The sequence below is a fragment of the Fusarium solani genome, assembly GCF_023522795.1.
Source record: "Fusarium solani strain SB1 chromosome Unknown bctg00000008, whole genome shotgun sequence".
NCBI classification, from domain to species: domain Eukaryota; kingdom Fungi; phylum Ascomycota; class Sordariomycetes; order Hypocreales; family Nectriaceae; genus Fusarium; species Fusarium solani.
In genome coordinates this window covers 1,591,442-1,606,234 of record NW_027072148.1, presented here as the reverse complement: position 1 = coordinate 1,606,234, position 14,793 = coordinate 1,591,442, and the positions used below count along the sequence as shown (strand labels likewise).

At 55.8% G+C, this 14,793-nt stretch overlaps 3 protein-coding genes across 3 annotated transcripts; all 3 read right to left on the bottom strand.

The window, feature by feature from the left end:
- Window positions 1-3,214: 3,214 nt before the first annotated feature.
- MRS44_012557 (uncharacterized protein) lies at window positions 3,215-4,765 on the bottom strand (the record flags this gene model as incomplete). Its single annotated transcript, XM_046278514.2, has 3 exons — window positions 3,215-3,730; window positions 3,788-4,015; window positions 4,070-4,765. 3 exons carry the CDS (start codon window positions 4,763-4,765, stop codon window positions 3,215-3,217), a joined length of 1,440 nt encoding a protein of 479 aa, XP_046132992.2.
- Window positions 4,766-6,843: 2,078 nt separating this feature from the next.
- On the bottom strand, window positions 6,844-7,260 carry MRS44_012556 (uncharacterized protein; the record flags this gene model as incomplete). The annotated part of the gene is made up of 1 exon (XM_065618835.1): window positions 6,844-7,260. One exon carries the CDS (start codon window positions 7,258-7,260, stop codon window positions 6,844-6,846), a length of 417 nt encoding a protein of 138 aa, XP_065474907.1.
- Window positions 7,261-8,764: 1,504 nt separating this feature from the next.
- MRS44_012555 (uncharacterized protein) lies at window positions 8,765-9,103 on the bottom strand (the record flags this gene model as incomplete). Its single annotated transcript, XM_065618834.1, has 1 exon — window positions 8,765-9,103. One exon carries the CDS (start codon window positions 9,101-9,103, stop codon window positions 8,765-8,767), a length of 339 nt encoding a protein of 112 aa, XP_065474906.1.
- Window positions 9,104-14,793: the final 5,690 nt, after the last annotated feature.

The window sequence follows — 14,793 nt, the reverse complement described above, 5'->3', positions numbered from 1 at the left end:
CTCTCCTTCATCATCCTGATATAGTCACTATCCCCACTCCCCTTTTACACGCGCTGCAAGTGCCGGCTGGGTTTCGTCTCGTCGCGTTGGGTCCAGGGACACCACGCTCGTTTTATACGCGTCCTTATTCGATAGTTCTGCGGCTGATCAGGTGGCAAACAGTCGCCCAGGCATCCTGGTTCTGATCAACGATGCCGACTGGGAGCTCGAGGGCGAGGAGGCCTACGAGCTCCAGAGCGGTGACAGCATCTTGTTTGTCTCTACTCTGCACGGAGGTTAGAATTGTATACCTATACCACGGCTCGGCCAGTCTGTCGGCGTCTCTCTAGAGATCTCCCATGTGGCAGCAGCATCAAGCTCCCTTGCATCAAGTTGTTGGGATGGGGGTGAGGAGGAGGACTGCACCCGGGAGATGAAGCGTATGCAAGATGCTCTCGTCATGCCGCGATCCAGGCCTCCCCCAAAGTCGATAAGCCTGTCTCAGGCAGGATTCAGGTCTCGACGTACAGGGCCCCTCGGCGCATCCGCTCCCTCCTGGGCGTGAGATGCCCACCACCAACATCTTACCTTACCATTATTCTCGTCTCTCCATCGTCTCGTCCATTCTGCCTCGCGCAGCCCGCCTCAGATGAGACTCCGCCGTCCCTAAGCTATCGTCTCCTCTCCTCGCCCCCCATGCCCATGGCCCAACGCGCGCGCCCCGCCTCAGCCAGCCCTGCGACTCCGTTTGACAGGGCTACATGTATGTATGTACGTGTGTATGTACTGCTGCCTTTTGTACGTCTGCTAGCTCGGAGGGGGCAGACATGGGGGCGGTATCCAGTCTGGCGCATTACATACGGATACAATCGATCGCGTTTGAGCAGAACCCCATCTTGCATCTACAGTACATAGTACATACGCATCCAATGTACGTGCGTGCACAGCATAAACACAGACTTTTGTGGAGAGGAAGAGGGCAAACTGCTGCTGGCTCGCATGAATGCCCAGGCCTGCATCTATCTGTTTACCCCCAGATTCAGAGAAGAGAGCATGACTGAACTTGTCAGGAAGGAAGCGGCGTAACGGCCCGTCCACTGCATCATTGCTCTTCTTCTTGCGGCGGTGAGCAGCGCAGATCCCAACGAGACAGCCACATCCCCCTCCCCCAAAAAGCGAGGCTGTAGTCTGCATGGTCGATCAGTTTCGTCCACGGTCTATTCCCCCCATGGCGTTTCTTCAGCAAGCAAGGTCTCCAGGAGCCAGCCAGGGGCGGTGAAATCTTGGGGACCAAGAGTGAGAGGGGGCGTCGTCGATCCCAAGCAGCCACCGGGCCATGCCATGCTGAAAGAGGGGAAATGCAGCAAGCCCCGAGTCCACGGGAACAGAAGGGCCGCAGCTGCTAGATACAGAGACTACATGGGATGAAGCCTTGCGCTGCTGCGTATCTTGGCGGCCTTGCCCAGAGAGAGAGCAAACGGGGGCCGGGGCTCCGTGGCTTGAGATGGAGACCTAAGATAGGCCGACGACGACATCCTCACGTCACTCCTCCATTCCCACTTGGAGTCCTCGTGAGAAGCGCCTCCTCCCCCCTCCTTCCAAGATCTTCAGCCTCTTGATAGCCCGTTTGCTCTCAAAGTCGACCCCTCTCCAGGTCGGCCAACTTGCTCAGTCTCTGAACCCCCACGGGGGTTTAACCGCCAGTATGTCAGCACCAGACTGCATGTACCGAGGATACCCAGAGAGAGGGAACGGATCCAATCTCATCTCTATCACGTAGCATGAGGGAAGCTTGTAATCAAGGCTAAGCCAGGGTTACATACGAGTGCCCCATTCATCAGGCCCTCACGTATCCCGGGAGTTTGGGCATCACTTCTGCCGGCCCCGTCCCCGGTATCTCGTGAGCTACCTACCTATTCCCCTTGAAATGGCAAAAGGTAGCGTTCCGTTCTTCTTCCAACAATGGTGTAGTCCACCCGTTAAAGAATGCCATCCCGTCATGTGGCCGGACGAGGCTTGCATGACAGGCCGCCAAAGAACCTTGCGGCATTTCTTTTTGCTGGATGGGCTATGCCGTGATGGCCTCGCTAGCTCTGTTGGCTACCTATCGCGCAAGACCTCCTCTCGGCTCTTGTTCTGGTGGTGTAGAGACCCGGCTGTTTGATCCCGAAGGGCTGGAGACAAGCCCGAGTTGGGGGGCGACAAGATGCCAAAGCTGACCCGAGTATTCCCTGTCAAGTTTGACTCTGTCACTTGTCATAGAGATATTCACATCCAGTCACTGGTTTCGGGCGAGACTCGTGTTTTGCTTTGAACATGTTTGCTAGAATTTCAATCAGATCTACTCTGTTCCGACGCCTAGAGATTCCGATTTCGCCCTGCCCGGGACTACTCTCGCCTTTTCCCGCCCCCATCATGTCCCATCCCATTCCATTGATTGATTCAACCCAGAGGCTCCCATCCTGGAGAGTCTAGAAACTCCGATACCCATGCACCAACGCTCCTTTGAATGGTCTAGAAACCAGTGATGCAACCCAAATCCTTTTCCCAAACCCTCATGGACCCCGAGACACCCGCCTGGGCCCTCCACCAGCCCATCCCATCCCAGCCAAGAAAATGACATGAAAAAAAAATGTGTGAAAAAAAAATGTTCAGAAAACCTCTCCTGCGGGTGAGACCGCTTTTTCCTCTAGCACCAAGTCCAGGCCAAGAAGCCAATGGACGAGTCTCTTGGTGAAACTGCAGACAGAGCCACCCACACGTTCTGCTCCCTTGCATGAGTCCAATCCAACAAAAGCTCCATCCCAAATATCAACAATTAAAAGGATAATAAGCATGTCTCTCCTTTTGTACAGAAAAGGGCAAGAAAAGTGCAAGGAAATGAAAATGAGAAAAAATGATTGGTATCAAAGCCGCAAAAAGGCAAAAAGGCTCAACCTCTGGGATAATACCCCTGCATCAATCAATGTGTTCTGTTCAGACAACCAACCAAGAAAGCAAAACTTCAACCCCCGAGTTGGTCTCTTTCCGAGACCGTTCCTTTGACTCCGTTTGAAACACTTGTCGTTTTAAAAAGTTTTTGATGTGGAAAAAAAATCGCTGTTTTGCCTCCCTTGTTGGTTCTGTTGTAGTTTTCGTCAAATGAATCGCGTAATGCTGTCAAGTCGTCCAAGCTGCATCATTGTCGTTTTTCTATGTCTTTTTTGTTCTTTCTTTGTACTGTCGTCTCCCTCACTCAGTACATGCGCTCGTTGAAGCCCATCTCACGCGCATGCTCTTCCTCATACAACATGCCGTTGTTGTTGGAGGGTTGGACGTGGTGGTGTCCTCCCTGCATGTCGTACATCTCATAACCGCCAGCGTGAGACTCACGAGGCATGTTGTTGATGACGTTGGGGTGGCCGCGGCTCATGCTGTAGGCTGCAAGGCTGCCAGGGTGAGACAGGCCATGAGGCTGATGCTGATGAGGAGAGGGAATCTGCTGGGTAGGAGGGATCTGAGGAAGAGGGTACTGAGGTGTGACTGTGTTGGGGTTGGTGGGAGGGGACTGGGAAGGCTTCGTCTTGCGCTCAGCGACAGTGCGGGCCTTTCCACGGCCCTTGATACCCTTGTTGCTGTTCTTGTAGTGGGTAGCAAAGTACTCAAAGAGCTCACGCTCGGCCTCGGGGACCTCCTCTCCAGAGTTGAGGATCTGAGCGAACCTCATGGTGAGGTTCTTCAACGTCTTCTTGTGGAAGTTGTTCTGGTGGGTCTGCAGTGAGAGGCATTAGTATCGACCATGTTCCAGAAGAGCAGCGAGGTCGCTCACCTTCATGTTGCCAAGTTGAGAGAACGTCTTGTTGCAGTCATCCAGGCGGCAGATGAAGGGCTTGAGACCTTGGTGAGTCTGCTCGTGCGCGCGAACATTGCCACGCTGGGCAAACTTGCGACCGCACTTGCCACAGGAGTAGGGTCGCTCGCCAGTGTGGCGGCGCATATGGGTCTTGAGGTTGCCCAGTTGCGAGAAGGTGAGCTTGCATCCAGGGAATTCGCACGTCTAGATGTGTCAGTTAGCCCTGTACCATGTTGCACAAGTGTGGTTCAGACTTACATAGGGCTTGTCGCCGGTGTGTGTGCGGCGGTGGATGTCAAGATGGGTCTTCTGGGTGAAGCTCTTCTTGCAGTTGGGGCCGTTGCAAACGTATCGCTTCTTGGATGTCTTGGAATCCGCAGGGGCTGGGGTGCCGTTGTTCTCAAGGCTAGCCTCCGAGACAGGCGACATGCCTGGGGTGAGTGGCTGTTGTGCGACATCCAGCTCCTTCTCTCCCTTGCGTTGGATGGCCTTCATCAACTCATCCACCTCGGTCTCGAAGTTGACCTGGTCATCAGGGTTGATAGTCTCGTTGGAGGTGATAGTCTTGGAGCAGAGTGTCGGGTTGTTGACCGAGGACCGAGCAGTGGAGGCCTGGGAGTCGCTTCGTGCAGGAGAGGGCGCTTGCTCAGCGTATGAGTACTTGGCGCCCCGGTGGTAAGAGGGAACTCGTCCGTTGTCGCTGTCGGGTCCCATGGGGCGACGGTCGTGGTATTCCACCTTGAAGGGGGAAGAGTGATGGGGAGGAGTAGGCGGGCCCTGGTAGCCGCTGAACTGGTAAGGGTTGGGCGCCTGGTAGTGAGTCGCAGTGAGGCTGTTCATCTGGGCCGAGCTGTACGAGTTGGGCACCATGTAGGGAGCCATGATGGGTCGCTGGAGAGGGGCAGTGGTTGCGGTTCGAGAGTCAAAGGGGAGCATAGATGGGGACTCCATCATGGTGTACTCTCCAGGGAGTTGCTGGGGCCAACGTCCCCAGTTGGGGTTGGCCGTGGGTTGAGCTGCGAGAGCCAGTTTGCCGGATAAGTCAGTCTTGCCTCGATAGCAAGACCGACGGGTTGAAATGTCGAATTGGTTCCCAGAGGGAGACACAGCTAGGTGATACTGTGTTGGTGTATGAAGCCTTTGGTTGTTGACGAGATGGACTGGTTGTCAAGTGCTGATGTGCGACCAAATGTTGAACAAGTTGTAACCAAAGCAAAGAGTAGAAGATGTGTATGTGTATGTGAGAGCAGAGCAGAGAGGCGATGGCGTAGTAAAGAATCTTTGGCAGTGGCTGAGGAAGAGGTCGTGAATGAAACGGGATCGACTGGATGTTTAAGAAGTCCGGAGGAGAGACACAAGTACATATATCCCATGGGAGTGAAAGGCACACTGATGTGCGACAAGGGTCAAATCTCTTGGAGCCAATCGAGCGGTAAAGCTCGGAGATCCTCTCCAAGGCGGGTCTGCAGAGTCTAGTACCTCTGCGACCAGGCTCCGGGATGTAAGAGAAAGGTGATCCAGGTCTCGTCATAATTCTGGCCTGGGTCGTCGACTGTAAGCTCCAAAAACCCCCCCACTGGTGGGCAACACCTACCTAGCAGCGGGCGTGGGCCAGGGGGTGGGTTGGGAGGTCGGCCTAGTCAAGACGGCAAAGCCAGGGTCGACATGGAGTTTCTGGGTCGCTGCAAGTTGATCAAAAGGAGGGGGTGAGAGAATGTCACCAAGAGGGCTTGGCTCTTGGGAGAAAGAGGACAGGCTGACCCATGTCTAGCTCCTCCATCCATACTGGACCGCGAGAAGCTGTTTTCTGTGTCTTTTTTGATAGTGAGTCTGGCGACCTCATAGCCGCAGATGAGACATTGGGGAGGAAATCTCGGCAGGGGGGCCTCCCCCGGAAAGTCCCTCGAGAGTGCTGAATTGACCTCTCTCTTCTCTCAATGCCCAGCTTCTGCTCAGTTGCGGCGATTCTGGCGGCCGCCTGGCTGGAGAGCGCAAGACATCAGCAGCAGGGCCGTTTCTGCGAGTCATTCATCCTCTGCGAATTAGAACGAACCAGATGCTCCCCAGTTGTGTGCTTTTGCCGCGCTGACAGCGCAGAGCCCTTATAAAATAGCATGTCTGGAGATGCTTTCTTTTCCATCTCAAAGATGTGAAGTCGAGTTTAGGGACGTGGGTGTGGCATTGAGACGCGGGATCTTGACAAGGGTCTTGAGACGCTAAAAAAGGCGCCGGTGCTGGGGGAGCTTGAAGCTTGGGCGATGGTGGAGGGGGGGTGTGGCCTCAAGGGCAGTCACGGACAATGAGCTTCCAGGGCCATCCCTGAGCCTGGGATCCAATCTCGAAATTTTTCTTCCCTCTCCATCAAGGCCTCGCCCAGCCCGGACTGTGCCGGTGTTGGGCTTGAGCTTCAGCACCCGGCTGTTGGTGCCGGTTGTTGGCTTCGGCATACGTTGGCAGCTGCCTCCGTACCGTATCGCATCCATGGATATGGCTGTCTGTTCAGTCCAGTCCAGGTCGAAGGTCCGTTTTGTATGTCTCGGCCAGAGGTCCGTATGAGAGATGTCTCGCTCCTGTTCGGCGCTGATATGAACCACAGGGCAACACACAGTCGCGGCAGGCGTCTCACTTGTATTGATTGCCTCAATCAGTCATCAATGAATCCCATTGACGAATCCACCGGCGGCAGCTGCTTCGGAAATCGCCTCCGCCGCAAGGCCTGGTGGAGGATCCGCTTGACGGCTCCGTGTTCTCGAGCCTGGTTGACCTCCGTCGCCTACAAGATGACGGCGGCTTCCGCTGTGGACAGACCCTGCTGGCGGTGCGGGCCCGATGATCCCGTCGCCCGGCGTCGAGCAAGTTCTGGCCCGGCACCGTTTTGGACTGACAGAGCCGTTGTGCTAACTGTGCTGTTGTGCTATGCGGACTTGTTCCGGGGCAGGAGGAGGCCGCTGGAGCTTTCACTACGGGTGTCTCTTGTGAGGCCACCAAACGCCGAATCCCTTGCGTATACCTGCGCCGCACGACCGCCTCACTCAGCCTCTGTAGGGCGGTGGATCGTCGTGGAGTCGACTCCATCCTCGTTGTGAGGCGTCGTCCGTTGTGTGCTTGGAGAGAGGAGAGGGCTCGACTTGAGACACGATGGCAAAGTCAGCGCGGCCGCTGGAAGCGCCTCTGGGAGCCCCCTGACTCCTGTTTGACTGCTGAGGAGCGGCGCTAGATGAGTTCGCTCTGAGCTGGCTCCTCAGGAGGGACGCAAACACAACGGTCAAGCGTTGAACCAGCGTTGGCTCCGCAGCGCTAGAGGCTGGAGGCTTGGAGTCGGCTGTTGTAAGACAAGTCAAGACAAAACGGCAGAGTCGGTCATTGTGAAAGCTGGCCCCAAATTGGGTCTTGGAGCCAATGGCGTTGAAATCCCTCGGCCTTGTAAACGTTGAGTTGGGTTGGTTCATGACGGGATGTAGTGTGGTGTAAACGGTGCCCCATTGCATCCACCGTTCGCTACTTCCGTCCAGTCTTGTCGTGCACCGGGCTCCCGCCAGCCGCGCAGCCCTACTGCGTGCCTGTGATGGGAGCGACACCCACAAGGCATGGACTGCACCTGCCTCTCCTACGTCGAGTGAAGCCTACCCTGTATTCGGCTTAGCTCTTTTGTCTCTTGCTCCTTTCCTCATCCTTTGGTTTCCAAGCTGAAGCTGAACTACCAACAACAGCCAAGCAGTTTCCAACTGGGTCAGGTCGTCCACAATCAGCACAACCCCTGGCTCCCTCGAATCCGCTGCCGATTCTCTGGAGAAACAAACATTGCCAAACATCGCCTGTTGGAAAGCGGCTGAGATTCGTTGCCATGCCCATCCTAGCATCAACAAGACGCTTCCCAGTGCAAGAGTCGCCCGACCCTTGGCCGGCTGCGGTGCGCGTGCCCATTCTTCTCTTGCCCGTCCAATATCCGGCGTCAGCTCCTGTCCGTTGCGTCTTCGAAATTGCCCTTTATCGTCCTGCGATTTTCATATGGCCTTGAGCAGCAGGCCTCTTGATCCAACAAGTTGTTGTGTGAATGCGCCTCTCAGGTCGACCAGGGTAGGGGCGTGGCTTAGCCACAGGGCGTGTCATCCCCGTGTCCCTCTTCCGCAGTGCTATTATCCGTAGACGACAAGCAGCTTTTGGCCAGCTTGGGAGGGTCAGCGACAAGGGGTATTCCGATTGCGTTCACGGCCCACGAGCTAGGATCATGCATCTCCGATTTGTTCAATCACAGATTCAAGATGCCTTTCTTGTGCACTGAGACCCGGGCCAATCCCCAAGCGTATTCATGCATCCCAATAGAGAGCACGACAATATGCACGCGATGCCGCCCACCAGTTCCTAGCATACGGTGCCTGACTGGCAGGGCAGGGCTTCTCTTCGGAAAAGATAGCATCCTCACAAGACGATAAAAGTCATCGGGCACGTCACGTCTCGCAGACCATGCCAACCCTCCTCATCCTGGCAGCTTCCTAGGATGATGCCGCGACCAGTTCGGCACTCGACGACCTAGTGAAGTCGAGTCATCGGCACCAGAATTCTCGTCAAACCTGGTGGGCATACATGGCCATGGCCGCTTCAGGGTCCTAGTTGCTGTTGGTGAGCCTCCGCCAACTCCGATTGAGACACTGGGCGGCCCGGTGCAAGACAGCCGACGGCCTTGAGGACCGGAAAGAACATCATCCTCAGACAGGACCCTGAACGGGACAAGGCGGCACAGTTCTTGTGGTGGAGGTGGAAACCCCGTGTGCTCAGGAGGCCGGCGGACGGCGGGATGCGGAGGTGCACGGAGACAGATTCAACTAGCTGGCAACTTCTCTTCTCTTTCTCGAATGGTGTCTCGACCACCACCAAGTACGTACTGAGTCCGGCAAGGCTCGCCTGGTTGAGCGAAACCCCCACAGTATTGCCCTGACATCCCGCTTTTGCTTCTCAGATTCCCTCGATAGAGACCGTCTTCTCGCGGGTCAAGCTAGGTTGGCCATGATTAGCCGCGGCGCAACCAACTACTGGATTATGGCATTTGGTCCATGTGACCGGGATAGCGGGCGCCAAGACCATGTCCAGAGCTGTTTCTGATGGTCGTTTTGAGATGCGAATGGTCATGTCCCTTGTCTTGCGGACCTGACAGACCCCGCCTGCTCTCCTCTTGCGAATGGAGTCCACGACACCAGACTGCCGCTCAACGCGCCGTTCCGAGAGATTTTCACGGCTTCTCAACGGTCGGCCTGTGACGCCGCGTGTGGCGTTCGGGTTTGGGCCACCGGGCATTGTCGGGCAATGGACGACCCATTTCATTACCTGAACGGAGTCGCTCCAACGGTTCAAGCTACGGTGGTTTCGCAGCCCTCCGTAAGTCAAGTCCATCTCCAACACATCTCCCCGCCAAGTCTTGTTTTCTCGTCGATTTTGGAATCTGTCACATTTCGGCCTGCGTCGTGATGGGAGCAGACAGAATCAAGGCTCATGGCGGAACCCAAAAAGCGTCGGGCCTGCCCCAGTCTGGGTCACCCTGGTCAAGACGTCTCAGGCTTCCAGCATCACCACGCTATCACGGGACACGGTTTCATAGACGGATGACGAACTTGCATATCAATTTCATAACGGTGTCCCCCAGCGGAGACGGTGTTGTTTTCTCGGCCGATGGCAAGTGAGGAAACATGGCTTTCTAGCCAGACACCCCAGCTCACTCTCATTCTGGGGTGCGGGAGGGAGGGGTGTCCATGAAATCTATTTCGGGATAATCTCACCCTCCCTCTCAAATTGTCCCCAAGCAAAAGTGATACATCATCTCAACACCCCAAACCTGGATCCAGGCGACGATTTCCACCTCTGAAGGAGCCATTGGCAGTCCTGGATCTCGCCGCATCAAAATCTCGATTGTGCTGTATATCGAAGGGGTGGTGGGGACCCAAAGACAGAGGTCATGGAAGGAAATGAGAGGAAAACGAAAGAGGGCACGAGGGATCCCACGGTGCCCAACGCAGGCGCTTCTAGCGGAACACTGGATGAGGCATGAATTGCCGAATAGCTCACCTGCCTCGTGGGGTTCTCACCCATCACCACTGCCAGGCATAGAGTTATTACCTGTGTTATTACAGAGGCGTGGGCAGGGCGAGCTCGAGAGTCGCAAGACGACGCTCGCTTGATCTGTCACAAATGGTGGGGTAGAGCGGCCCTTGGTCACATGTGCAGTCGCTCTTCAGCCCTGACCCTGCTTTTCTTGGTGAGGGCCGTCCCGATCTGGGATGCAGCTCTCCAGATGGACAATCGAGAGAGCCCTGGGGGGCAAGTTCTTGATCGATCTGCGTCCCCCTCGACGCGACGTTTGATGGCGAGGCGAGATCAACCTTGGTGTTCGGGTTTGACCCCCAATTTCGCCGTTGGGGAGGAACGGGGGGATTGGAGAGTTCTCTCCCACTAGGATACATGAATTGGAGGGTGACCCAGTACCATGGTAAGGACTAGAGGCAGACTGCAGGCGGCTTCAGACTCACGGACAATGGCAGGGTGCCTGAGGGCCGGTGCTCCCAACTAACCGGCAAGCATTTACCAACACGCACAAGCTTGAGCCAGGAAGGGACACTGTCGGATCAAAGCGGCAACGCCTCTTGAGCCGGCAAGTGTCACAGAGTCAACAAGGCGCCTGTCAAAGGCATCTCATCGTCATCAGAGCGCGGCTCACTGCCGCTGCCAAATGCAGCGCGCGTGCCAGGGGGAGCACCATGCTGATGACGCCGAGATGTTCCAACGCTGGGGATCAGGACTTCAACCTGAATCTTCGGCACCGGCCAGGGGAGTACGTAGCCGGGAACTTGATTTCTCAGCTTCTCTCACGACAACAGCCACAAGAGGCGATGTGTGGACGTGGCCTACGGGGGGGATGTCACCTCAAGACCCTCTCGGCGTGGACGAAATGTGATAAAGGCGTCTCAGTTGTGATTGCCTTAGTTGGGGAAACGAGAAAGACAGCCCTTGAAACCGACTGGGGGCCAGCAAGGGGGGCACATCATGGGTGTTTGCAAGGGCGAGGCCAGGGCCTGACAGGGGCGGTAATGACAGAGCGGGGGGTCAAGGCCGCGCTGGTTAGACGCCCTCCGTCCTTGACTGCCGCGAATCTTGAATGCGACTCTGCGCGCTGAGCGGGAAAGCTGGAGATGGCCAGCCTATCAGAGGCTTGCTCTGAACCTGGTCCTGAGGAGCAAGAGGACCACCACTCACACAGGCAACTTGAGACGATAGCTTTTATTCGTCGGCGTCGTGGGATCTTTTCTGTCCCCGTGTGCTTGTCTGGTCCAGTCATCATGGCCTCCAAGGGTACTGGCATGTCATCAATCACAGGATGGTGGTGGGATAGAACCAACAAGAACGAGTACGGATTCGTATGCTTGGCGGCAAAGAATGCCCAGTCTATTTTGGATGTTTGCTCTCCAAGGCGCGCGCGCGACCACCAGCCGCAATGCCAAGGGTCCAAGCTTACGAAGGCTCACGATTGGAAGCGGGAATAGGCCCTGGTCGAATTGGACGGTGCTGAGTTCCAGAGTTCTGGGAGAATGGGCGATCCCCCGGCTGATTGGCCGTCCCACTTGCAAAGCAACCAGGTACATGGACCCAAACCCTTGGAAATGAATTGCCATGTTTACCCTCCAGCTTTGACGTCGAAAACTGGGGGGACTTGCGAGGTCTGAAGGAGATCGAGACCGCGATGATGAATTGAGTGCAACCCAAGGACCCTCCAGATGTGTCAACCACGATAAATTGCGGAACAGGCAGTTCAGAGGCAAACATGGCAAAGAGAGCTCGAGAAACTGGGTGGTAGACAGGGGTGCTGGTTTTCCAGGGGTCTCTGTGGACTCTGGTGGAGGAGGGCTCCGGGGACGAGAGAGCCGAAAACGGGGACGGCGGGGGCCGTCTCTCGTCCCTACGCAAGCCCGTTCAGACCGGCCGGCGAGCGCAGCCCGAGTCGACGGGCGTTTCTTTTCCTGAACCTTCTCCAGACTCCGCCTTATGCCCGTTATCGTGACAGTGGGCGGTCAATTTTCCGGATCATTCGATCTATACGCATCTCGAGCAGAAAATTTTCCAGCCGGCGACCCTTCGGGTTCCAGTTGTAATCTTGAGACAGGCACAGGTGGTTCGGAGCATGGCGCCATGCCGTCTCAGCCCGGATGCAAGCAAGGCTGTTTTGAAGCTTTTCCCATGCAAGGTACGACGGCTCTGCGCATGCCGCAGTCACAGAAACGACGGCTCAAGGGGTTTACACGAGGTTCTCGCAACGGCTTTTGGCTCATACACGCCCTTGCCGGCCGCAGATGATGCTGCTGCTGCCACTCGTCCACCATCACCACCGTTTCAACATTCCGTTTTATTCTCTGGGGCTGCCGCCGGGAATTACATGGCCCCGTCAAACTTCCTGGGTAAAAGGCCATGATGATGACAGCCGTACCTGTTTGGGGTAAGAGGCACGCAGTCAACACGAACACCCCGGGGCGGCTGCTGTGGTGCCAAGTGCATCCGGACATGACCATGATGCCATTTCGAGATTGACTTCTCACTGAAAAGGCGGATCAAGGACATGAAGAGGGCGTGTTGAGCCCGCATCAGCGGCCCTCTTTCTGAAGTCTCGAAGATTTACAGATGGCGTATTCGCTAATCTTTGCCATGTTGTTGACAGGGACGTTTATTAAACGTGATGGAGGCGAGCTGAGATGGAGCCTGTGGATGTTTGGGGTTCTCATGACCTTGACCATGATCCCAGAACAAAGCCGAGAGAAGACGAGACTGACGATAATTCAGCCCTGACGATCCAGGACTGATGGTGCAGGGCAGGAGTCGTCAATCTCAGTGCGGGCAGATGACGGTTGCACGACGTGGGCAAGCCAATATTTCCGATGATTTGCATGGCATGGCATTGCATTGCCACTGACTGACTTGCCTCCATACTTACACCCTCATGTCATTCATCCGTGGTTGCCGGCAGAGATTACCATGGAGAATGCGAATACGGCCATAGACAGGCCGGTATGCATGGAGGGATGGATATTGACTTGAGCATGGCATGGCAGTCGTCTTACTTACACAGATTGCATGCACGTCAAATTTTTTTTGGTGTATCACGAGTTGAAGAGTTTCGCAGAGCCCCTCAGTGGCATTCACCAATCCCGAGGCAGAGCTTCATCATCAATTCAAACCCGTGACTAACAGCACGGCCGCGTGGGGATAATGCCCAGCATCAAGTCCCGGGGCCAGAAGCCAATGAGGGGTCGGTATGAGGTTTAAATCCCGACATTTCTCCTCGATTCTCACGCCCCAGAAAAGACCCTTGTCGTCAAAGGCCAGGCACACCCACACCCGTCATGCTTGCATGGAGCATCATTAATTGAGTGACGCTCGCTTGCAGAAATGCTGCGGCCTCTGTCCAATAATTATGTCAGCCTCGAGGCCCCCTGTTCTCCCCAACAACCGAGCCTCACGCTCTCGCATTGAATATGCACGACGGGACCGAGTGCATCTCCAATGTGCGTCGGCCAACCTAACGCAGGACCTTCAATACAGCTCTCTCTCATGCTCGTCTCACCCCACTTTGAAGCTTTTTTTCCTTCTTCTTCACCTTGGTTTTTCTTCTTCCATCATTCTTCTCCGCCATCTCGCTTCTGCTTGTTTCCTTTTCCTGACTCGTGGCAATTATTCTGATCCGATGTTTAGGGCTGCGGGCCGGCGTTCGGCGAGATCTAGGATTCGCTGAGTGGACGACTCCATGGCAAATGTCGTTGTGCCTGGACAGCCCCGACGCAGGCACCAAGCACATGCAGGGGAATAAAGAAGGAGCAGGAACGCCTACTCGTCCGTCGGCTGGCCGTTGGTCTCCATTCATTGTCACGATCCCCGGTCTATTATACCCCCCTAGGTAGTTGAGGCGCCAGGCAAGGCTCCATATTGTGGCCTCGAGCCATGTGCTCATCTGCCTTGTGCCTGGTCGAGAAGCAAGGAAAAGAGACAGGTCAGACGCCGAGAACAATGGAGAAGCAGGCAGGCAGGCAGGCAGTTTACGAGGCAGGCATCCTTGAGGAGCCGGCCAGGGAAACGAGGAGTCCACCGCGCGCGCTGGAGATGGAGATGGAGAGGGCCAGACCGGGGCGATGGAGCTCCTGTACATGGCAGAAGCAAGAGTCAGACCAGAAATGCGGCGGAGAACGCCAGACGACGAGAACTACGAGAATGATGAGTGTCAACAAGAGTCGGAGGCGGCTTGCTCGGCCGTTGAGGACCCTTGCTCGTCGGTTCTTTTTCCTTCTCTTTCTCTTCCATCTTCTTTCCACCCATCCCCTCGCTCCGAGACCGACTGACTCTGACTCTGATCATTCACTTACACTCTTGCTCACATGTTCGTCTGGCATGTCTCGGGACCGGAATTAGTGTGACGCCAGGCGGCCAAACTGCCGATGGCGTAGAATCCGCGACACGACCGGTATTCTCTCAACCATGCTCGCTCTGCTAGATGACTGACACAGGACGAATTGAGAGGCCAGGACGATCCTCCACGAGAACAACATGTGCGCCATTTGTCCCGGCCCCTCCCTCAACAGCGTCAAAAAATGTTTGCTTCTACAGCAAACGTTGAAGAACCAACCCACCGATGCTCCGTGCTTTCAGCCCCAACCCGCGATTGCTCCCAGCCACACGTCCTTGGGTCATCGTCAGTGCGGTGACTGTGTGTGATGCGCCGTTTGCAGTGCATACATACATGCTGCGAAAGGGCAGTGGTCAATTGATGGTCCAGGCTGGGATGGGTCGGGGCTGGTGGGAGAGTGTGGACGGACGGAGCTTCGGGTGTTCTTGGGCCGTTGAACTGGAGCCCCGTCAAAACCTACTCCGAGGCTTCGGCACAGCGGCGGGCAAAGGGCCGGGCCATGGATTTCTAGCGGGAGCTCGGACGGAACCGATGGGCAGAGAATCAATTG